General features: G+C 35.5%; 1 protein-coding gene across 2 annotated transcripts in view; it reads left to right on the top strand.

Moving 5' to 3' along the window:
* The window catches only part of Fur2 (furin-like protease 2), a 162,158-nt gene that overhangs the window by 64,692 nt on the left and 70,878 nt on the right, over positions 1–26,588 (top strand). For both annotated transcript variants that reach the window (XM_089253426.1, XM_089253427.1), the window contains exons 8-10: positions 1,547–1,762; positions 11,097–11,245; positions 13,825–13,931. In XM_089253426.1, coding sequence (XP_089109552.1) covers positions 1,547–1,762; positions 11,097–11,245; positions 13,825–13,931 — 472 coding nt within the window. The remainder of the gene's footprint in view (positions 1–1,546; positions 1,763–11,096; positions 11,246–13,824; positions 13,932–26,588) is intronic.

Raw genomic sequence — 26,588 nt, 5'->3', positions numbered from 1 at the left:
TAGCAACATCTGATGAAATTTTAGGCTAGTCCTGACAGAACCCCAGATCATATGGTTCATTTTTGGTGAGGAATGATTATTTTTTTCCTTTGTGAATGGTACCCTTTATACAGGGATGTAACCAGGATCAACCTTTGGGGGGGGGCACAAAATTTTTTTCCCAAAAAAAATTGAGTTACACCCTTAAAAAACCCATTTAAATTGACAGAAATTGGTTAAAATAACAAAAAGTAATGCATAGGCTTTCATGGCCTTGTGCCTAATCTTCATGCTGTAGGGTCTTCTATTTCTCTTTGACCTTTCACTCACAGCTGTGATGCCATCTTCAGAGGCAAGTCTGAGTTTACTGACGAGGTGCCCTTTTTATTAACCTCATGCTCATTTGGGATTAGCTGAGAATGGTCACCATTTTGTGATTGATGGAGATCAATATATGATGCCCATATTTATTATGGGCATCTTTTTCTCATCCATCTCATTGGGCATTTTGCCTGTTGTGGCGTTGTATTTGTATCTGTTGTCCGGTTATTTTCAAATATAATTTCCATGTGCGAAAGGATTGGAAACAAGTCTGGATTTATCTTCAAAGTTTCTTCTTTTTTTAATTGAAGTTATTATTATGCTTATAAATAGTGTTAGTAGTCACTACCATCCATGCCTCTACAGAGAAGCTATAGAAATTCATAGGCATAAGAATAACTTCAACAAAAATGAGCAAACTTTGAAGGTAAGTCCAGCCTGGTTCTCAATCCTTTCACATGTGGAAATTCTTTTCAAAAATAATCTGACAATGGATTTCCACCAATCAGAAAATAGTAATCATTCTCAACCAATCCCGAATGTGCATAAGGGAACCAGCCAATCAACAATTTACGGTAAATGAAGCCGAAAAAGCTGATAAAAAAGGCACCTCATTGGCAGGTAGTACCAGACTCACCTCTGAAGATGCATGCCACAGATGCGGCAAAATGTCAGAAAGAAATAAATAGACCACGATCTAATGGCCCAATAAATCCTCATTCTCAATATAAAATGTACTTTCTTTCAAAAATTTTATTTTTTTTTACCGAAATATTTAATTTTTTTTGGTCAGTTTGGAGGGGCACTGATTCCCTATGCCTTCCTGCATATGCCTCTGCAAGCTAAAACTTATAGGAATTTAATTTGCTTTGTGTGTTGGTTTCTTTGTTCAGCAACTCAGTTAAAAGAAAGTTACAGATAATAAATGATTGGGAAACTGACAAAACCATATGATCTAAATTTGTAAGAAGGTTATCTGTCTTGGGTGAATCCAAGGCAGAATGACTAGGAAGCGATTTTATAATAGCAATATGAAAAAAATTGAAAATTTAAATTAAAAGTAAGTTGAACTTTTTTGCAGTCCCCCTTTAGCTATGAATTAACCAAGTTTGACTGTCTCAAATTATTGTTATCAATCACCAAATATTATTATATTTTATCAAAAAAATAAAATTGAATCCAATGTAATCATCATTTTATCAGGTACAATATATCACCTTTAAAAATGTTATCTTTTGATCTGCAGGGACGCTCTGGCTTAGGATCTATATTTGTTTGGGCATCCGGAAATGGAGGCAGATATGGAGATAGTTGTAACTGTGATGGTTACACCAATTCAATCTATACTTTATCAATAAGCAGTGCAACACAGGCTGGAGCGATGCCTTGGTATTTGGAACAATGTTCTTCAACTCTCGCAACTACTTACAGTAGTGGAACTGCACCAAAAGATGGCAGCATAGTATGCCATTATTATTATTCTTTGATATATTTTTGCTGTAATGTAAAACCTAATTTCTGAACTTAGTCATTTTTGCATCATAAGATTTTTCCTGTATACAATGGAACCTCAGTACAATGATATTCTGTGGACCCAAGAAAAATATAGATGTAGAGGAATTATTGTTATACCGAGAGGCCTCATCATCTCACCGTGCTACAATTACGGCACCGCAGACATTTGTTTCAATTTTCCACAGTTAGTATCATCAGAAATGCTCTTGTGAGCTCTTATTTTGCCCAATATTGATTAATTAATTATTAAAAATTAATTATGTAGGCAACAAAAAATTTTGTTTGATAATCATAGGTTTAGGCAGAATTTGCTCATGAGGGTGTTCATTTTCTATTTGATTTGAAAATACTGATAAAGAAACTATTATATTGTTGATATATGACTTTGATTTATAATTGATCTGTATTTGATCTATTTTGACATACGAAAACATATTCATTTAAAAAGAAATTAGTAAAATGTTGAAAGTAAAAATTCAAATGATTTGACTACCTAATTATTGTCTGATGATCATCTGAAATAATCAATATTTTTGTCTGTTTGGTTTATTTGATTTATCACTACAAGGGCTCATTTGCACAAGATGTGGGAAACACCCTGTGAGAAAAGTTATTACCCAGCGGGTATTTGTCATATAGCAGAAGCACTATACTTCCAGTAACACAACAGAAGATGTTGAATTTTACGATTAGGGTGCCTGGAGAAAAAAAAGAGACAAAAAGGAATGCCTGGTGTCTACACAGTCGACAAGTCCTCGATAAAATGACAAGGTGGCGGTCAGAAAATCCACCTACAACTACAGTAGGGAACAATTGAATTGTGCTGCTTTTCTCAAATAATGAGGAAGCATTCTGCACATGCTGGACAATACCCAAAAAGTATTGTCGGTAATACCCAAAACAAGGTTGTTCTCAAAGAGCTAACTAATGCTAATCTGTAGTAGCGACTGGGCGATGCAGACAGTGAAAAAATATGATAACACACCACAAAAAGCATTCTGGAAAAGCAAAGCTAAAAAAAAATATTATACCTCCCTGAAAAATATTGTTATAGAGGGAGTTAACTTCGTAGATTATATCGTTGTATTGAGAGGAGTTTAACATTAAGGTAAAGGCAATTTCAAAGTAGATACAAAAAATTATCGTTGTGGAGGGAGTTATATTTGTATCGTGTATCGTTATAGCGAGGTTTCACTGTTGAACTAATTCTCAGTTTCATGCCAATAGATTGTGAAAGTGTAAAATTTCTTACATGGGACTCTGTCAACAATTCTAGTGAAACCTTTTTCTCAAAATGAAGATTATTGACTTACACACCTCTGATTTTAACCCCCTTATATATTGCTTTGCATTTGAAACAAATATTCATGTTATATGCAGGCGTGTGCATCTAATTTGAGAAATAAAATGTAGTATGCATGGTTTTTTTTGACTGAGAATATTCTATAAGAACAATGACATTGCACTGGGTTAACACCAGGGCACAAGAAGAGCTTCATAACATGCTAACATACATTGAAGATTACACTGTAGAATTCTCATGTGCATACTACTTATCTAAAATAAAACAATATATATATAAAACAAGGCTTGAGAAATCAAAAAGAAGTTTAGGCACTAGTTAAATTTCTTAGGAGCCAAAAATGATTTAAGCTTATGAAAAACGATCCTAAATTATCAAAAAAACTGATATTCTCGGGATATGCTGAGGTGAACTCGTAAAGAAAAGTTATCTTGTCTCCACCGGGACTTGAACCCAGGCCCTCTTGCATACAGAGCAAGCATACTACCATCTACACCACTGGAGACACAACCCTGCCTTTCTTATTTCACACACTGTAGCATAAGGCGCTGGAGTAGAGACATTAGTAGCTTCTCTTAACTTCAGGAAATGGCCCCCAGGTGGGACGATTTTAGAGAGAGATAGATGGCTTTTTCTCAGCCCAAGATATCAAGGAAACAGATATTTTCTGAAAACTTTATTTGAACAACAATTTATCAATGCCAATTTTATACTAGCCATAGTGGCCTGGGATTTGTCAAGCCCTGATATAAAAACCCGTATACTATTGGAGATATGGGAAATGTGCAAACAATACCATACAGGATACTGTACTCATGAGTATACTGCATTGTGCTAGAGCAAAAATGTTTAACCTTTCCAGTATTTATTTTATTGCTCCTCCTTTCAGTGAAATGCATTTTTTTTCCTGTGCAAAGATTCAACAAAAGTGGAATCCATGAATACATAATGAAATAAGAGAAAAGAGATTCGATTTTTTTTAATGTGACTTGTTTCGGAACAGGTTTTCAGCAATTCCATAACAATAGACATTATGGTATACAGAGATTATGAGTGAATGCTCATCATTAGAATAGGTAGCTATTTTTGATTGAAAAAAAAGTATTTGTTCTTATTTTAAAACCGGCCTCATGCCTGTTTTTTTAACAGAAAGATTTAAAAATAAAATCATAGTTCAGCATATCCAGAGATTTTTATATCGGAAACTATTTATATTACTTTTTATAGTTAAAACGATGACTGTGAAGCTGGGGATGCTCGAGCACCCACAATATTTTGTAGCACTGGGCTGAGCTCACCAAGAATTAATTTATAAATTCTCAAACAAATGAAGGCTCAGCACCAAAAAGTCTAAAGCACTTCCGACACCCATAAATTCAATTCCTTCCACATAAACTGAAGTTTTAGCGGTAGTTGCTTGAGCAACCACAATATTTTGTGGCATGGGTCCAAGCACATCAAAATTTGTTCAAAAATCGAAATTTCAGGCACCCTGGCTTTCAGATTATAGCACTATGTATCAGCAATGTGGAATGAAATCGCATAATAAATATAAAATGATAAATTAGTCAAACCCTGATTTAAAGAATCAGAAGAAATAGACAATTTTATTTATTAAATCAAGATCAAATTGATTAGAAGCATAAACACTTTTGAAATGGCAAATTTTAAAAGCTACTTACATAGGGGGTTGCTGTTGTAACTTATTTCTGATGACAATTAGAAAAAAACAACTTAAGAATATAGTCAGGATGAATGAAAAAATTGCTTGATGGAAGTTTGTTTGATACGTCTGACATTTTTATCAAATTCAGTCGAAATTGCCATTTTTTCGCTTATTGAAAACATTTTTTCTTCAGATGACCCACCATTTTTCAATTATCAAGAATGCGTGATGCTCAACACAGCGCAAAGTTGAATTAAATTTATTTTCTTACTGAAATCTAAAAACATGCCCTTTCAGCACAATATTTTATGGTATTGACATAAACAAATTGGTCACTGAAATCTTCCCACATACATTTAGAATGACTTTGTTGTCTCCTTTTTTCAAAAAAAAGGAACAGATTCATGTTCCCACTTTTTTGTTTGTCTCTAAAGAAAGACTGAAAATCAAATCTTCGGATTGTGGTTTTGTGGAACAAGAACTAAGAAAAATTTATACAAAAATTGCCACGTTTTTAAGACAAATAAATTCAACTGGTCGAATGGTCGACGCGTTTCGGCTCTTCAATGGAGAGCCGTCATCAGGACCTCGTGGTCAGAACTCACACGAATGAAGAGTGATGTTTACGTCTGGTCGTCCGAAGAGTTCGCCTTTGTATTTGCTGCGTCCGAGTGGTCTTTGGATGCGAATTGGGGAGCCATCTGTTGTAAAGTGTTGAAAGTTTTTTCACGACTGAGGTTAATAAAGCCTGTCCAAGCTGACGAAATAGGTGGTGGAAGAAACACACCACCTATTTCGTCAGCTTGGACAGGCTTTATTAACCTCAGTCGTGAAAAAACTTTCAACACTTTACAACAGATGGCTCCCCAATTCGCATCCAAAGACCACTCGGACGCAGCAAATACAAAGGCGAACTCTTCGGACGACCAGACGTAAACATCACTCTTCATTCATGTGAGTTCTGACCATGAGGTCCTGATGACGGCTCTCCATTGAAGAGCCGAAACGCGTCGACCATTCGACCAGTTGAATTTATTTGTCTTAAAAACGTGGCAATTTTTGTATAAATTAAAACCAGGCAAAGTTACTCATTTTTTGTGATAACTAAGAAAAAATTTGGGATAGTTCCAAAACATATTTGTTACATTGAAGTTTTTTATTCATTTAATAGGAGGGTTTGACCTCTATTTTTGCCAAAATTTCTCAAACAAATTAGTTAAATCAATGAGTTTGTTGAATCAGAGTTTGTTAAATTGGGGTCTGATCGTAATTTGCATGTGTAATATGTTGAAAAGAACTGTTGAAGTGTAATAAGCAATATTATTCAAAATAAAATGCTAGTGACCTCCGTGATGCCGATCACATTCAATGAATGTATTTTTTTGACATATTATACTTGATATTATTTCTAATTCAAGAATCACATGTTTTGAGATAACTACATTGCCACATATCATCATTTCGATTGTGGATTGCAGAAGGGATGACTGGTCCCACAAATCAGGAAAGACAGAAATGCATTCCATGTATGGTGCTTCAGACCGGAATGCTCCAGAATTTGGTAACAATCGATGTGATTGTTAGCAAATTCGCAGATGACGTGAAGCTAATGGGGGTAGTCGGGAGTCAAATTAATAGGGAGTTGCTCCAGTCCAACTCAAACAGGATTGCAGCATGGGCAAATGAATGAAGCATGATGTTTAGCATTTACAAGTGCATGGTCACTCATTTTGGTTTGAACAATCCACGTTTCACTTATGAGGTGAATGGTGGTATTATTCTGGATGCAACTATAGGATCACCGATCTCTGTATTCCTATTGATGATATTCTTAGGTTTTCTAAACACTGTTTAGTGGTGTCAAATAAGCAAACAGAATGCTCAGTTTCATTTTTAGAGGGTGTCTTTGTGTGTGCAATCTCTTAAAGTGATTTTTTAATTTTTCGGGGCTTAGTTTGTCCTGGACAGGAGTATGCTGTAAGGTTTTGGAGACCATTTTAAGTTAGACTTGATTGAGGGGGTGCAGAGAAGAACTATGCATGCTTTTGTTGGCACACAAGGCTTGATTTATGATTAAAGACTTGATTTTTTTGAATATGTTTACATTGGAGGAATGCAAGTGCCTTGGAAGGGGGTATGATCAAGGTGTTTAACATTTGCATTTTAAATGGGGATGGATAGGATGGACAATGAGTTTCTACCGAGTACATTCTCTGTTTATTTTTTGTTTCTTAACAAATAAATCATCAGTGAGTGGCAATAAAGAATGACAACTTTCTTTTCCAGTTAAATCATTTATTAACAATTTTAAATTTTATAACTAAAAAATTTCAAAATTGAACATAACAAACAAATTTTCTTTTAGAGTTTTAGTATTAAAAGTACAGTTATTGAAATGTCCTCATGCAATCAAACCCATGGGCCACCCTTCAGGATGTCATAATAACAGAAATTACAACTTCTATATTTGGTTGAACAGTCCAAACTCTTAGAGCATCTCCCAGCGATGCGAGTCCCACAGGAACAGTGTTGGGATGTAGTTACATCTCGAAGCTTGTTAGCAACATCCCATCTTAGACAAGAGGCATTGTTTCTAGCTTTTATATAGACTTCCGCACAGGCAGTGAGATGGCAAGCAGAAAGAGAAGTACAATGACTCGGGCAGTGCCAAAGCATGCTACTGGATTATCAATGCATAACGTTGGAAGAAATGTGACTCAACACACGGTTCTCAGAATGAAGTGAGATGAAACGCCACAGGAATGAAATGCGGTAGAATGGAAAAGCAACTTTACACAGCAAACTGCTGGCTATATAAAGAGAAATTTCCCCATCTCATAATATCGCTGAAAAATCACCTTTGAGACTCGACGCCGCTGGAATTAATATAATGTTTTTTGACAGACAAAATCTTATTTACATATTTTTATGAAATAAAACAATATTGCACAATTATGACATTCAGAATCTGACAACACTGAAAATGTAAACATTGAAGACCTGGCCAGGGTCTACAATATTAGGGCTATTGTAGATTGAGTATTTTCATGATAATATGTTAACCGTAAAGTGGTCCATGGCACACCATCGATGTGAAGGTAAATATTGCACTAATTTAAAGTATAAATATGTTTTCTGATATTTTAAATTAAAACATTACACATTTAACACACTTTAACCGATGTAGACAATGACTCTTCGCAGGGTTCCCATTGGCGACTCACAGTACCCTATGTTACACGGCAATGATTTTCGGGGTTCCCTCATGTTACAAGTTATTAATACACCGTTAATCCATCTCTTCAACAAGGGGATACTACTATCGTTTAGTAATTAATGAATAATTCCAGGTTGTGAAGTCTCTGGGAGTTTTCTCTAATAGGGTTGTTATTAAATGGAATAACTTACCCCCCCCCCCTCAGGGTTGTGAATTATAACACAATTGATTCATTTAAAAAAGTATGATAAGCATAGTGGGATAAATCGAGAGGCTATCCACACTTAGACAACCATATATATATTTTTTATGGGCAGTGTATTATATTTTATCATGTATATGCAGTTTTTAGTTTTTATAATTGTACTTTAAATTGGGTTGTTGTATTTTAGGAATACATGGCATCCATATTTGTTATGGGCATCTTTTTTCAGCCACCTTGTTGAGCATTTTGGCTGATGTAACCTTGTATTTGTAAGTACTAAAACTGCACGGGAAATGTTTTCTTACAAAACATGGGAAAGATTGAAAAACCTTTAAGAGACTGCACCCATTTCTATACAAAACAGGCTTCTTGCGATGTCCTCACACTCCTGTCATGCCCTGCATGCATCCTTCCAAGAAAGCCGGTTTCTCACAGACCAGTGCAATTGTTCAAAATATTTTCAATCTGGAACACATTTGTTAGAAAGTGTTCTGACCATGTTGTTAAATAGGCTCTCAGTCCAAGAAACATAGAACAAAGTATATAACAGGGTTCCCAATTATCTGAAAGTCGGAGAATCAGAGAACATCAGAGAAAATGTGAAATATTTGGCAACAGTCAGGGAAATATGCAAATATTTGATAAAAGTCAGGAAAAAAGTTCTGTGAAAGGGGAAGAAAAAGGAACTAAAAAAAAGCAAATTGGAAAGATTAAGATTTTGAATTATATGTCTTCCGAAGTTTTGGTCAGGAAAATGATTGAGCAGATTTTGCTAGGAACCCTGTGTAAGTACGTAAAATAATCTTTTACTTTTTTCCAAGAGATCTGCATGATTTTCCAGAGAATTCGTTAGTGTTACTACACATCCATGCCTGAACTTAGATTCAAACCCAAATCTGCACAGCAAAAAATTATCATGCTAATCACTTTAATTCCTAGCCACTAAATCGAATAACTTTTCATGTAGTCAATGTAGACAAACTTATATAAGACTGTTAAGGGGTTTGAAAATGACTTGTTCTGTATGTAGGATATTGTTATGGAAATTGTGTAAATATTTATGATTTTTGTCATCATTTTTTGCCTTTAAATGGTGTAAATAGTAATTATATTATGTAAAAATAAAAATTAGCACACTTCTCTGTAAATCTCGCCAAGTTGGCAACAAAAGTTGCAAGTTTAGTGACGGCGCCAATGCTCTGAATGATGTCTTGGCACCAGAGAAATTTTTGGGAAGAATGGAATCTTACAAGAAACTTCTAGAGTTTTCTTTCCCTCTCTATATATAAAAGCAACTGCTAAAGGAAAACGGATAGTTGTTGAGAGAAACTCTTGTGTACGCTTCACTTGAGAAGCCAACTCTCAGGGGCTCTGTTCTGTTCAGGGGCTCTCATCTGTTTAGCATGTATAGTGAAATTTCTGCTTGTGAATACATGTAAATAGCTGTTCTTGATAAATCTGTGATGCCCTGCATTTTGTTTTGTCTTTTAGGACTTTTGTGAGAGATATTATCTGAAACGAGATGTATTAAGATGACATTGACACTCAGTAATTTGACACGTTACAATTCCACATCACCTGATCGGCAGTGACATTGCTAATAGCAATACAGAAATTTCGGGTTATGAATAATTTGCTCTCTTGAAGGCTAGTATCCAGAGTAGTGGTGCCTGCGGTCGGGGGGGGGGCGCGTCCTTACATTGTTTTGGTGCCAGATATACAAAGTAACAGAATTTCAGATTATGTTCTCCCTTCTTACTCTTTTTAATATCTTGGTTCATCTTCCCTTTTTTTAAAAAATTTAAATCGAAAATTGTTCTAGTTTCTTTTTATCTTAATTATAATACTCAAAATTTTTCTTATCTCTACTGCTCTCTATTTGTCTTTTAATATTGTAAATGCAGCTATTTTCCATCATGGCCCACCTCTGTAAGAGCTAGCTGGCAGTAAATTATCGCAAGATAATTCTCCGGGACTGTGTGAAAGGGAAAAAAATTCTTCCAGTTGGGAGGGAGAAATGAAAGAGGAAAAAAATATTTTCCTTTTTTTCTCTCTAACAATATCATGCTTATAGGGGGGAGATATTTTTCCCCATCTCCCCCAGGGTTATTTTATGACATTTTTTTTTATTTTAGTGAATTCAATTACATTTTAACACCTCAATACAAAACAAAAGTCATTGCCCACCCTAGGTTCCTGTCTTTTCCAGAAACCATCTCTTTTACAATCCACAGTATAAATAATTGACAAAACCAGTGCTTTACGAGTTCAATGATAGCATCTAGCAATTCACCGCTTGTGTTACAACTATGCATTGCCACGAAAATTTCTTGTTTATGTTTTCCATCAGTCCTTAAAATTTTGTCCATGAGTTCAGAATCACCATGTACTTGGCATGGGATGGGCCAGTCCTGGAAAGTAATCCTGATGACCAAATTGCAGTGTTGTTCTTTTTATTCTTTATACGCCTTGAATGTTTTCCCAGGGGCATCTGCAGTGTTGTAAACCTGTTGGTGTTTGGCTTAATTTTTATGCAGGATATTTTAATTTCCTAATTTATTTTGGGGTAGCTTGAGCATGCACAGAACCCTTCAGCTCTGACACTACTGTGTACTATACTTTCTCCTTCCTTTTGCGTACAAATAATTTGTAGAAAACATTTTTTTATAATTTTCATTTCACACTTTTTCCAGCATTATAGCTGGTATTGGTGAACAGCCAGATGCATTGTCTTTTTGTTGAGGGAAAACTAACTTTGAATCTGTGTTCAATTATTTTGAACCTGGAAAAAAAATGGACCAACTTTCCTTCAAACCCAAAGAAATTTCAAATGTTTAATTTTTTGTGTTTCATTGAATTTGAGATTGATTCAACTTTTTATTTTATGCAGACTACGGTAGATGTAGACTTCTCTTATTTTAAAGACATTGAGTTGGATAGAACACCTAATGCAGCACGATTGTGTACTGGAAGTCATACTGGAACATCGGCATCTGCACCCATAGCTGCTGGCATTTGTGCATTAGCTCTAGAAGCAAAGTAAGTCAAATTTCTGCCCATTAAGTAGAACTAGCAGCAGAGATGTTTCTCTCACACTATAGAGTGTCAAATACCTGGAATTTTAGGGAAAGGATGCATAAACATTTTATTCACATGTCCCTTGGGACATACTTTCGGCTTATGAGAGAAAAAAAGTACGGAGGGAAAAAACCTCTGTGCCAACTTTTTTCTCCTCACCATCTGTCATGATTGCGCTATGTCGACCTTGAAAAGTAGTTCCACTACTTTTAAGTAGAAAAGGAAGTGGGTATTTTTCTTTTGGAATAAAATATATAACCCAGTGGGTTATATCACAATTTTGCTGACGAAATATCAAGTTCCATCCTTGAATTAGAGGATATTATATCAAATTTTTCAATATCTAAAGATTTTTCTCCAGCAGTGTATATATCGGAATTTATGGTAATTCTGTGGCTACCCACCTACATTCAGAGACAGCGTATTTCCAGGCAAATTTGCTTTGTTCCCACAATACCGCACTTGTGCCTTTTTAACAAAATTGTATAGGATTGTATCACCTGTTCAAATTGTAAAAAATTTCAGAGATCGTCAGAGAAAAAAAACCTGAATCTGTGTAAAAACTCTACCTTGAATATCCAGTTTTGTCATTTAGCCACTACACAGTTGTAAGTTTCACATCGTGAAAACCCCGGTTTGGGATGCACAAATGTGCTGTGCTGGTCAGTTAAATATGATTTTCTGATGTTTTCCAATTTTGTGCAGGCTAACAGTTTGAAAAATACTGTTGCCACGATGCAAGGGCGGCTTTTTGGATATGCAGGCACACGGGAAGGGACGCTAGATCCAAAATGAAAGGGCAAAAAAAAATTTTTTTTTAGGAATTGATGGGATCGGGGTGAGCATAAGAGCTGCCCAAAACAGGTCCTTCATGCGTAGAGATTTGGTCTGGAGCCACCCATGCTATGATAATCAGCAGACCCAGAACACAAATATATATTAAATTGCAAATCCACGCAGTGAATTGGAGGATGGATATCACCACACCCAGAATGCTGGACACACAAGCACACTGTTAGGTTTCACCAATATGAATCTGACATAGCTCCCATATTTGGGTGTGAAATATGTGGCTGTTAAATGGTGGTAGACCACAGTTGTGGACCCCCCCCCCCCATTAGGGAGAGAAAAGAAAATCATTCCAGTTGGAAATTGCTCAAAAAGGATTTATATTAATAGGAAGATAATCACATCAGAATAATTTGCTTTAAAGTAATGCCAAAGCTAATATTGAAAGAGCTAAGGTTTTCTGAAATGAAAAGTCAATCAATAGAGGATCTATTATAGACTGATTTATTAGTAAATATGTAATGTGCCTAACTTTATTATATTTGTTTTAAATTTGTGACACGTTAATTCCTCAGTGTTGATGAGTTTGAAAAACAACTCAAATCAGGTGGAGTTGCAAAACTCCAGTACTCAAACACTGGTAGAGTACAGTTGTTCTCTACCAGTAGAATATTTAGCAATGAACGTAACTAAACGTTGTGAAATTAAATTTTTTATGTTAGTGAATCTTTATATTAAACATGTTTTTAGAAATAAATTATTGTATTTGTTTGATTTACATTGGTACCTTGTAATGATTGGAAAACCCAACTTCATTTTTTTCTAGAGGGACCAACTCAAAAACGACATAAATTTTGGCAGTAACCTGGGTCCTGGGACCCATATAAATCAGAGTAGAGCAGCATCTCTGCTAGTTTCAGTAATTTGAGAAAATGATTACAAAACTCAAACACAAAGAGAATCCAAATTCTTACTTTTCAAACCAGAATGTGGTGTCCCATATTTCCTCACATTTTCCGGCATACCAAAAGAGGGAACATCATTTTCATTCGCTCCCAATATTGTGTTTTGAATTTTTATTTTTTCAATGAGTCCTGCCATTGTTTTTTTGTTTATTTTTTGACAACTTTGTCAATGCTTTGGTGGTTTTGCAATATCTGATGATTGTATCTGATGCTAATCCTATCAAGGAATTGTGGTGTTGTGTTAAAAAAAGGCTGATCAGTTGCTATCAGCTCTACAATAGTGACGATAGGATTCATGGTTCAGGTCTAATCCAGATCTGCGCCAGAGACTTATCTTACGATGTGATGCATAAGTAATGGTTAATATGGGCAATGCTACATACTCTCACTGTGTTGGCTGAATTTGATTGTATATTGGTATGATACTGTGAGGGTAAATGAAACTAAACTTCAAAAGTTATTCTGTTGCACATACAGTATTTGTCTAACTTAAAACTGGGTGGATCATAGGATCCCTTGGATATTACCAAACTTGTAATATTTAATTGTCTTTTTGTGTGAATTGTGTTGCCAGTATCAAAATTTAAATTTTAATGGGGGGAAAAAGATTCAGTACTCAGAAAGAAAAGCTTTTATTTGAAAAAGGCACAAATTCATTCAGAAAGCTGCAGGAGCCAAAAAAAAATTATTCTAAAATCGTTGAAATCACTGTCATCTGAAAATTACAGTGCATGAAAATTACATTACGGTGCTTACTTAATATCAAATGTGGTTTTTTTTTTCCAGTCCAAAACTTACATGGCGTGATATGCAGTATCTAGTTGTGCTTACTTCAAGACCAGAGCCTTTGAAAAGTGAATCCGGTTGGGTCAAAAATGGTGTCAATAGACTGGGTTAGTGGTTTTTATTACGAGATTACATTGTTATAATAAAGTAACAGCTTTAATTTCACATGTATAAAGAAATGTTGTTGCTTATACAAACTAAAGGTCTCTTATACGGTGTTTGAAAATAAATGATGGTTTCTACTGTCCAAAGCCTCAGTGCTAAAATGTAACCAACATATTTTCAAAACATGGAAATCAATGAATTTTTTTTTATTAAGTTAAAAGTTAAGATTAACTTTTAAAAAAAATCACTAGAGTATATTAAAAAAATCTGTCTGAATCCAAATCTGTCAAAAAAATGTAAAACCACCTGAAAGTGTCTTTGACTGCTACTTTACTACACGGCAACTCTGGTCATTTCGCCTTACAGCAATTTAAGTTGTCCTTGACTGTTTTGAAGTTTGAAAATATGAAATGGGGAAACAATACATTTTTTGATATGATACTAACGTATTAAAAAAAAATTCAAAATATGTTTCAGAACATAGTCACTTGCTGTACATCGCACATAGTTTACTGGCTTGAAGACTACAGATAATCTGCAAATTGGTTTGGAAAGTTAATAAACAATAAGAATTCACTGCAATGAAAACATATTAATTTTCAGACTGTTATTTTCAAATATGATACATACTTACACTTTGCTATGAAAAATTTGTGACACAGTGTATCTATGAATACATTTAGTGTATTTTGAGCTATCTAATGTCTTAATCAGGTAGGAGCGAATATTAGTGAGTCTCTGTCAGAATACCGGGATTTACTATTATCCGCTAGGGAGGGGGGTTCAGATGTGGCAGTGATTCCAGTGCTGCCAAGGGGTAGTAGGGGATATAGGAGTAGGATCCACCAATTCAATATAGGCCTGAAGGACATTTGCTCCTCACTTGGGGTCACGTTCTTGGAGCTTCCCGCATTTACCGATAGGTGGCTTCGTTCGGATGGGATCCATCTAAATAAGAGAGGGGTCTGGGAGGTTTACGATAGTCTTAGGTCAGGTTTTTTACTCCCAGACCACGTAGTCGGGAATGCGGGTTAGTTAATGATAATCACAACAGTACTGACGGAGAATTACCCACCTCTGACTTGGATGGCTTCTCGATTGACAACAAACCACCGGGCAAATTAAAATGTGTGTTAATAAATGCCAGGAGCTTGGGTAACAAGAAAGATTTTTTAGAAACTATGATAGTTGTGGAGGACTTGGAACTTATAGCCATTACAGAATCTTGGGCAAATGATGGGGATGAATCTTTCTTACACATCTCCGGATACGATACTTTTTTGAGAAATAGATCTGATAGGAAAGGGGGTGGAGTGTTGATATACGTGAAATCATGTTTGAAGGCTAGAGAGTGTAACGTGCAGAGAAGTGATATTGAAACCATATGGGTTGAACTTGAGAACAAAAGACGTCATAAGCTTATTGTTGGGGTTTGTTACAATCCACCGAATAGGGATCAAAACTATATAGCCAAAATGCATGATGAAATTTCCTACATGTGTAAGCGAAAGAGGGTTCTCATACTAGGGGATTTCAATTACCCGGGTATTGATTGGGAGAACCTTTCATCTGGAAATCAGTATGAAAGAGACTTTCTTAAGTTGGTGCTCGAAAATTTTTTGTATCAGCATGTATCAGAAGCCACTAGGGGTACTGCTATTTTGGATTTAGTTCTTACTAGTTCTGAGGATCTAGTTGAACATGTTTCGGCGGGGGAAGAGTTTTCTTCCAGTGATCATCGTATCGTCAGATTTCACTGTAACTTTTCCTCGGGTAAGGTTGATAACAAAAGACTGGTTCCTTGTTTTCGGAGAACTAACTTTGATGTTTTGCGAAGAAGGTTAGCGGAAGTTTTCAAAGACCGGTTGGAATCAGTAGGGGTGGTAAGTCAATGGGAAGAATTTAGTACGAAGCTGTCCTGTGTTTTGCACGACGTCATACCCTTTGTTCGAAAAAAGCGTGTTTGTACATCACACCCTCTATGGTTCACGGATAGCGTGCGGAACCTTTATCTTGAAAAGAAAAGAGCATTCAGAGAGTATAAAAGTGGACGAGGTGACCTATCATTGTTTACTGATAAAAGAAGACTGTTGAAGAAAGCGATAAGGGATAGTAAAAAGGAAGTTGAATCTAGGTTGGCAGATAACATTGGCTCTGACCCAAAATCATTTTTTCGATACGTCAATAATGGATGTAAGGGGACAGTTGGCCCCCTCTCGATAGGAGGCTCAAAAGTAGAGAGCAATGTAGGCATGTGTAGTGCTTTCAATGACTTTTTCGCGTCGGTTTTTAATGGAGATAATGATATTCGATATACGGGTGTTGCATGGGGTAATAAAACGCTCAACGATATTCAAGTGGAACACGTGGAGGTCCTAAATCTTCTAAGAAATGTATGTGCAAGCAAAGCACCAGGACCAGATGATATCTATCCCAGGGTTCTCAGGGAAGGTGCTAATGAATTGTTGGGGCCAGTCGCACAGATATACAGGAGTAGTGTTGCTGAGGGTATCGTCCCGAGAGATTGGAAACTGGCTAACGTTGTTCCGATATTTAAGAAGGGTAGTAGAGAAGTGGTGTCTAATTATCGTCCAGTGAGTTTGACGAGCTCCCTTTCGAAAATTTTGGAAATTATCATCAAAAGGCAGTTTGTGAAGTGGATAGACGAGAATAATGTATTGTCGGATAATCAGCATGGGTTCAGGAAGGGGAAGTCATGTGTAACTAACCTCCTTTGCTTCTATGATTACGTGACTAAGGCTTTGGGTAAGTGCAAAAATGTCGACGTTGTTTACCTTGATTTCCAGAAGGCATTCGATCGGGTCCAACATGGCAAACTCTTGAAGCGTTTACACGAGATTGGAATAGGGGGCAACTTGCTGAATTGGATAGAATCGTGGTTAAGAGATAGGTCGCAACGAGTTATGGTGAACGGGGAATTCTCTGGTTGGACAGACGTCACAAGTGGAGTTCCTCAGGGAAGTGTCCTTGGCCCCATACTTTTTTCACTTTTTATCGACAAACTCGATCAGGGTATCGATGGAATGACTAGCAAATTCGCAGATGATGTGAAGCTAATGGGGGTAATCGGAAATGAAAGCGATAGGGAGTTGCTCCAGACCAACTTAAACAAGATTGCAGCATGGGCAAATGAATGGAGCATGACGTTTAGCGTAGATAGTGCATGGTCGCTCATTTTGGTTCGAACAACCCATGGTTCTCTTACGAGTTGAATGGTGTCACTATCCCGGATGCAACTAGTGTCACCGATTTGGGAATTCTCATTGACGAGCGACTTAAGTTTTCTGAACATTGTTCAGCGGTTGTCAAAAAAGCGAATAGAATGCTTGGTCTCATTTTCAAAAAGGTCTCTTCGCGTTTTCCTAAAGTCATTCTTCCGCTTTTTCGAGGCTTAGTTCGTCCTGGACTGGAGTATGCTGTAAGGTTTTGGAGACCATACCTACAGAGGGACATAGACTTGGTTGACGGGGTGCAGAGAAGAGCTACGCGTGTCCTTATTGGCACACAGGGCTTGAGTTATGAAGAAAGACTTCATTTTTTGAATATGTTTACATTGGATGAACGCAGGTGTCGAGGAGATATGATCGAAGTGTTCAAAATTTTCAATGGGATGGATAGGATGGACCATGAACTTTTAGTACACCGCCAATCGACTGCTTTTACAAGGGGACACCAGTATCGATTGGTGAGGGACAATGCAAGGTTATGGTGTCGCAGGGAATTTTTCTCCAATAGGGTTGTTAATAAATGGAATAGCTTACCCCCGGAGGTAGTAAATTGTAACACAATTGACACGTTTAAAAAGAAATACGATAAACATGTTGGGGTAAATCGAGAAGCTATCCATTCTTAGAATAAGACAACCATAAGTATTCTTTATGGGCATTGTATAATATTTTATCATGTGTATATATTGTTTGTAATTTGTGTTAATTGCATTTTTAATTGGGTTGCTGTATTTTTGAAACATATGACAACCATATTTTTATGGGCATCTTTTTATCAGCCACCTCGTTGGGCATTTTGCCTGTTGTGGCGTTGTATTTGTATTTGTATTTGTATAACCCTTTCTGCGGTTCTATAAATTTCACTGATCCACATTATAAATGGCATAGTAAAAATAACAAAATCCTCTGTAAAATGCCACTTTTTTTTCAAGAAAACTTTTTTTCTGACTTGGGGTGCAGGTGATACTGTTTCCCCCAACTTTGAGAACAACCTACCTAGGAAGAGAAGTATTCTATCTTCTTCCATTGTTTATGTACTATATTAAGATACTTATACTACACCAAAAAGAAAAAGAATGGTATAATTTGAACACTCAAATCACTCTTGAACACTCAATAGAAAAACACTCTTTTTCTATTATCAAAATGAGAACAAAAACTTATTCCTTCTGCTGGCAGTTGATCTGACATTTTGGGTGGGACGAAAATCGCTTGAGTGGGAAAAGAAGCACAACACAGTGTTTGGGTTCGTCATAGCAGAAATTGAGAGGATTTTAGGAAGGCAATGTATCTTGTAATCACCAAAATATAAAGCATCAAGTTAGGCAATATATCTCCTCAATGCTGCTGAGAAGATTAATGAAGATATAGGAAAAGAGATTCTCTCATAGTAAAAACATTGCTTTCAATATTGATGCTATTGTGTGTTTTTATGCAAGTTTTAATGAATATGCTAATTTTTTGTGCAAAAATGTGACCAAACTGCTCAAACCGTATGGAAGGACGTCATCATCTCGTAGCAGAACCATTTACTAAAGTGAATATGATGTTTAAGTTTACAAGAATGTGTTTTTTTGTGTGAAACTCTCCTATGAACACTTTAATTCTGCACTAAAAGCTATACAGAGATTGTTTGAGTTTGAATTCCCAGAATTCTTGCCATTCTTTCATCAAGATGTTCTTAAATTTTCATAATTTCCTGATGGGTAGTTGAAGCTTAAGACAGCCCAGAACACTCCAACTTTCTTTAATTATAGACACACTGTACATTGAGGTTTTTAATTTAAATAAAATAAGTTAGAATCTCCATCAGATTTTCATTTTGGAAAAACCACTCATGGTTAAGTGGGAGTCTGCTGTATTTTAACTCCAATACTGCTATGTGGTGGGGGGTCCTTGGATCCCTCTGCATTTCACCAACACTTCTTTTTTATATATATGAATGAATGAACGCCAGAACTTTGCCACTGGACTTATCCCGTTGCCGAGATCTCTTCCAGCCCACCTTCGTGGCAGAGCCTGAAACCTTTTTTATATACAGCAGACTCTTTTATAATGACAGCAAAGATTCTGCAGAATTTTTTCATTACGACCAAGATAGAAGTTTTCAAGACTTAAGTATAAAAAATATAATTAAATGAAATATGCTATGCATGAAGCCTCCATACTATGCAATATGCTAGTCATTATTGATTATGGTAATTAAACAATAAAAAATAAATGAGAGAAGCAGCTTTGTTTTGATAAAATCATAAAGACATACTTGTACAATGTGCAATTGCAAAATAATATTCAATTTCATGCAATCTAAGTAACAGAAAGTGCAAATACTCTCTCAATTAATTATATTAAATTCATCGATGTTAAATTTATCTTCAAAAGTGAAAAAATATTTCTTTTCTAATCTATTTTCCACAGCTGAACTGCACGTGCACAGATCACTTGCACAAAATGAATGAGTGGTGAAAGTTGTTACTTGCTGCACTTATGATCATTAAGAAGAAAAAAAAAACTGTGATAAGAAAAAAAAATTTATCAGCCTCCCCCTTCCTGTCCTGGTTGAGTCATGGAGGTTTGATGCGAAACAGAATTTTTCAAAACACAACACAAAGTGGGTAGGTTTTGGATTCATTCCCGGAAATTTCTTCCAACGGAATACAATGCTCAAAGAAATAACAAATGCATATACGAGATAACGATAATGGATCCAGATCCATGGAAAGTTACTGTAGCTTGCTATGAATACTAGAAATAAAAGTAATATCATTAGAGACCAATTGCTGCTAGGAGAACTACCAACATTCCTATGTAGAACAGGTGGAGACTGAAGAATGAGCATATCCAGTGTTAAACATCTAATAAATTTTTAATTGTTTTTCATCATTACTTATCAATAAAACAGCAGACAAACATTTCCTTCATGTTCTGGACTTTAATTCTTCGGAAAAGCCATAAGAATGTAGAAAAATGTGTCGCTATATCTGAAGCCATTGCATTTTGTTGACGTAATTCAACTGCTGCCTGGTGCAGTCGAGTGGTAAGGAAGCTAGCTTCTGACTTTGCAGGTCTGGGTTTGAATAAAGAAATGGTTCACAAGCATTATTCTCTATGGAATCAGTTGCAGCCTTCACTTAATGTCGTTATAGCCAAGTTTGACTGTATACAAAATCGAAATCTACAGATCCCTGTGAAAAAACTGTGGTTAATCAGGAGTTTACTGTATTTTCACTCTGATGTCTGCTATGGTAGAGCCCAAAGAGATCCTCGGTTCCCTCTATGTTTGATCAAATGGTCCTTGCAAAGTTGCTGATCAAAAAACACTGATCTAAAAGTGTTCAAACCTTAAAATTGCTGAAATATGATATGATTTTCTTTTAATGATACTAACATGTAAAAGAAAAACATGCAGAATTAAAAAGTGTCTGGATCTAAAATCTGTCAAAAAATCTAAAACTGTTTAACAGTGTCATTGAATTTTTGCCTTTGATCTTTTTGTTAGCCTTTCTGTCAAGTTGGTGGTTCTAAGCTGACAAAATCTGCTTAATAAATTATTATCAGCTATATATCTGTTCACATAAACAGTTTTCAATTTTGTAATTTTTTTATTTGGTTATATTTTTAATGCCTATTTTGTTTGTCGTATACGGTTATGAGATGAACATTTTAAACATGTTTTGGGTATCGATGTTAAAAGTCAGTTAACATCTCTAGCATTTTACCTTTTTATTGGCATAGCAGAAATCACTTTGGTGGAAGTGATTGGAAGAATTTCATGGAAATTTCACATAGCAAAAATCACTACACCCCTTGTGGAATGCAATTTTTTTTTTTTCATGAAGTAGGCTTTCTTCTGATCTTCAGCAGGTACAAAGTAAGGGGTGGGGATAGGGAAATTTGTTTCATTGCGAAATCAGCTTTGCAAAATATTTGGGCCTGCCACACATCGCTAAAATAAAAGGGTTTTAGCACATTGCAAACAAGGGATTGAGATCTGTCCAACCTCATCTGATTGGAATATAAAACTCATTCTTCAGCTGCAGAAAGTTTCTGAATGTGGAAGTTTTAAAATGAGAGGAAAGAAGTGGTGTTCCATCTTTTCTTTTTTTCCTTCCCTTCTCTCTTCATCTAATTGAAATTGGTAAAAAATATATATAATAGGCGGAGGGTAAACAAATGAGTGTGTGTGTATGAAATGACTTCTGACAGGGTTACAACATTGCACCTAGAAGAAAGAACAAAAAGCTGCCACTGTAACAACTAAAAATCACCCGGATAAGAAGTGTTAAGAAGGTGAGATATCTTGTTAATGCTTGTTAGAGGGTTAATTCATCAAGGACTCCGAAAACAGCTGTGTATAATCAGTAAATGGTTGAACTTCTATTCCATCCATTTTTATTTTATCTTGTTTTTTATTCTATCCAAAAACAATATTTTTCATTGCTATAATTTTTCCATTAAAATCCAAAGGTTTAGAGTTTGCATCCATTCCCTGTAGTGTAAATTTGTAATTGGATAAAAAAAATTTATATTTCCTCTTATTGTACAATTTTAAAACATGAATTTTCTGTCCTTCAGAGTATCTCAGAGATAGAATGATCTCGTAAACAATAAGAAAATGATTCATTGGCCCATTGATTAATCGAGCTTCATGTATACTGTCTTATTATAAGTTGAATTTCTAATGAACATGTGGTGACCACACATTTGCAAAGGCTCAATTCCATTGGGTGAGTTTATTAGCTACACTCTTGCAGTTTTACTCGCTGCTGCTAAAGCAGTTCTGTGTTATAACCTTATCTAGTAAACTTGCCACTCGCTTTGCTAGTGCGAGTGAAGTAAGAGGTTGGGCGGTTTTTCTTGCTATACTTGCCAGCATATTTGTTATCTCTTGGGTGCAATACGAGTGTGGCTACTTCTTTTCTTCTTGCTTTGCTCGCAACAAAATATAAAGAAGATAATGAAAAATGAGATGTTCATCCAATGAGCAATTTCAGCCATGTGTAATTGAAATTCGGTGAACTAATTCAAAACTGGTTCGATCACCAGTTCAGCTACTTTACTCCCTGGAGAATAGCTAGTACACTCGCCAAATGTAATTGAGCTCTTGGACTAATTTCTAGTAATATCATTTATTAGAGGTGAGAACCCATTTTCACGTAGGGAGTTTAAGTAGTCTGTACCAGAATTAGATAGATTTAGGATGTCAATATCACAGACTATGGTAATGTTTTTATTTTTGACTAGTAAAAATACCCGGTGCTTCCCGGGTTTTCTTCAATTATTGGCAGCATCAAAGAAGTGACAAACCATTGTAAAGGCATATGTGCATGTCTGAAATGCATTGCTAGCAAACCACAGTAACCAAAGTAAACAATCCAAAAGTGACTTGGGACCCAGGAACCATTGTTGCTTCACGGTTTTTTGCCCATTTTGGGCATTTGCCCAGCTCTGACAAACTTTTAAAGTAGCCTATGGTTCAGTCCTGGTCCTGTTTGGTATATATGCAAAATTTGGCGATGATCGGTCTGAAATTGTAGATTTGTATAAAGAACAAACATACATACATACTTTCACATTTATATATAAGATTATCTGTAAAATTTTCTGCATTTTATTATTAAAAGCATCAGTATGAAAGTAATGAGATTGACTTATGTAGAAAAAAATTAGATCAATACATTCACATAATATAAAACACAATTTCTGCTAAAGATATGCGATATTTGATTTTTTTTTAATTTGTATTTTTCATTGGTATACACGCAGTGGCCAAAAAATTAGGAACACCCTCCTACTTACTATTAATATCGTGTGGGACTTCCTCTGGCTTTCATGACAGCAGATATTCTTCTAGGCATGGACTCTACAAGTTGCTGAAACCATTGAAGAGGAATATTAGCCTATGCTAACGAAACAGTAGCTCTTAATTCCCTCAGATTAGAAGGTTGTGTTTTAGAGATTTTAACAGACCTTTCAACCTCATCCCACAAATGCTCAATTGGGTTGAGATGGGGTGACTGAGGAGGCCATTGAAGCAATTGAAACTCTGAATCTTGTTCCTCAAACCAATCTGTGATAATTCCAGCCATGTGGGAGGGTGCATTGTCCTGCTGGAAGTAGCCATCATTATCTGGAAACATTATGGCTATAAACGGCTGCATGTGGTCAACAGTAATGTGGAGGTAAGCGCTGGCATTCACGGATGTCTCCAACGGAAATAATGGACCTAGAGTACATCAGGAAAATGCTCCCCAGACCCCCGCCACCTACTTGAACAGTTGTCATGTGGCATGTGAGATCCATGGCTCTGTGCTGCTTGCATCACACATGGATCCTGCCTTCAACGTTATGGACAAGAAATCTTTACTCGTCAGACCAGACAACCTTCTTCCATTCATTAACTGTCCATTATACTAGTCCAATTTCGGCATTCTCTATCCCAAAAAAAACTGTTTTTCTTTGAGTTTGCAGTGAACTCAAGGAACTCACCAGCTATTAAGAGAAATTTGTTTAAAGATCCATCTTGTAGAGTGTGCGAATATGTTTTGCGATCATCCTGAGTTGTATTGTAGCTCTTCTATTTCTACACACAATGCATGTCAGTCGTCTGTCACCTCTTTCGTCACATATAATTTCTGCCCTCTAATCCACTTTTTGCTTGAACTTTTTTGGCTTAACTGCCATTCTTTGAAAATTGAGATACTCTGGTATGAGAAAAGGCAAGAAGGTTAGTGGCTTCGGAGATACTGGAACTACCATTTTTGGCACCCACAATCAGGGCGCATTCAAAGTCACTCAGATCTCTTGTTTTCTGCGTGAATAGGCGAATTTCAATGTTAACTGCCGCTTCTGACTAGGAGAAAGCTATAAAGCTTGTATTTATCAGCAAATCCGGTTTATTACGTCATCACACATGCTGCACAGACGAGTCAAGGATTAAGTGAGGGGGGTGTGTTCTTAATTTTTTGGCTGCTGAGTATATCTGATGCTTGTAGGCATTTTCTTTCAGAACCTGAAATGTAGTGATGATGATAGTTTTTTGTAGAAAATTTTGCAAATTACTGCAATGGGTTTGTGGCGATCTTTTCTCTTGGTGGGAGTGCGATGAGCTATAAGTATACCTTCAGGTTATTGTACATCAAGATTGGTTAACACTAATATCATAGTTTCAATTGTATTTTCAACTTCAATTATACCAGTGATTGGTTGCACTTCTAATCAGGGTATGGTGATTTAAATTGATTGATCATTGATTCTTTTTTTTAAATTGCATTGATGTAAATTGCAAAATGTAAATTTCATTTTTCCTTTTCACTGAAGTAAAACTAACCTAATATGATATGTGCATGCTATTAAAATGCTGAAAAGTTTTCTATTAAAAAAATATATAGAAGATCTAGTAAATATAGGTTTAAGCCTAATCCTTAGATACAGTGCAGAAAAATAGCTGTTCTATTTCTATATTTTGTGCATGGAAAAAATTTCAGAAAAATATAGAGAGCTAAACTTGAATATAATTGCATTAAGCATTTGCAGTACATTACAGTGGGGCACTAGGGTTCCCCTGATAAAGAAAAAAATAAATTAGCCTTTATATTATAAAGCCTTGAATTTTTCTATGCCCATAATTGTTGATTTGAAATAATAGATATTGCACCAACATAAATATTGTTGGACTTCAAATTTTAATATGAAAAGTGAAAAAGTGTAGAGTTAGCTTGTTTTTTTTATCAAAACTCATTAAATCTCTGAAAGAATAAAAATGTGTGAATTATCAAGTAACATTCAAGTCGGAAATACATCCCATTAAATGCATGCATCAATTGTTAAGAAATAATCTTGTCAATAGAATGTTTTTTATTTAGTTAATGCTGAATGAATCAAGAAACTTTGCGCCATATTTGATACTAAATTACCACCAGTCATTCACTTTAAAGTGGGGGGGGGGGAGAGCCCTCATGAATAAAAGCACTTCTCTACAAGAGAAATGTTAATCCATGAAGTTAATTTGAGCTCAACAACTTTTCATGTCATATAAACACATAATTCTGTTCATATTTTTTGCTTGTAGTTCATTTGTTTATTGTTAATCTGTAGTTTATTCATTAACTCTTTTGCAGCCAGTTTTTTTCCCTCAAAGTAGACTTGTCCAAGTTTTGACTAGTCTTTTTCTCTTTTTACTCTTTTTCTCCTTATCCTTCTATGCGACTTAGACTTGTTTAGGGTTTCTGCCTCTGACGAGATCTTCCATTTTCTTCCTCACCCTTCAAAAATCTAAAACATACCCATACTCCCTATATGGACCATCTTCGCCCGTTTTTGGCTTTTAAGAGATAATGCTGAATTAAATTTAAAAGATTATGTGAAAAATTGGTAGGTGATATGAAAATATTCATTCTTAATGATTAACAAGATTTGTTTTAATTAAATAAGCAGTCAGTAAAATTTAATCAAAAAATCATTTAAATTAAAAAAACCATTTTTTTTAAATTATGATTTTTTTTTTTGTCATACCCTGCTTCTAATACTTTATTTTATTTATTTTTGAGTCTTATGGCTGAGTAATTTTGTTGCACAGTATGAATTTCAGATTTTAATTGTGCGGTAGATTCAGTTTGTTCACTCACAACCTTGTTATGATATTTTAAGTTCTTGGTATATTCGTTTAATTGGGTGGATATGAATCTTTAAGGTTGGAATTCTCGTCTTGGAGTTTCTAGAGAAAAGCATTAACACTATCTGTTGTATTAGTTACTGTTTTGATGAGAGGTTTCTGTACACAATTCTTGTGAGCAATAGCTCACAAGAAGTTTTTTGAACTTTATTTACTTGGGAGTAATTAATAATGTATTTAAATATGATTTTGCATTCCTTTGCCAGACAGAAAGTTCTCTCTTTGAATTTATCATCTTAATACCGTAAGGTCATTTATAATTTCCAGTGCATTGGATCAAATACTACATGGTGATAATATCCCTGCTTCATCTGTTACACTTAGGTATCCCATTTGCCATTTCAATTTTTTTCCCCTTAAAAATTTTGACTGATTAACATATATTTACTGAACTAATTGAAGTATTAGAAAATCACTGTATGTATATATATATATATATATAAAGTATTAGCAATAGTTATAATGACTAAGATGAGATGACTTGGGCAGGCACAGCTAAAACACAACCAACACTGGCTGTTGCCACAGATTGTTTTATGAAGAATTCCTCTACATGGCTATAGTAAGCAGTCAATATAGCATTGAGACTTATTGTTATGTTATTTGGAATGTTTGGTTTCTTTTTGTCAAACCCTGTATTGTATTGGCATCTATATTTACTTTATTGGAATGAATTCACTTTCATGAGAGAAGACAATCTACTTTATCATGCTTTCTATTTTATACATTGTAAGTCA

Source organism: Pholcus phalangioides, unplaced genomic scaffold (genome assembly GCF_987345545.1).
Source record: "Pholcus phalangioides strain wild (caught in Gottingen) unplaced genomic scaffold, Ppha-v1.0 ptg000039l_1, whole genome shotgun sequence".
NCBI classification, from domain to species: Eukaryota; Metazoa; Arthropoda; class Arachnida; order Araneae; family Pholcidae; genus Pholcus; species Pholcus phalangioides.
This window is presented reverse-complemented; position numbering and strand designations above follow the sequence as displayed.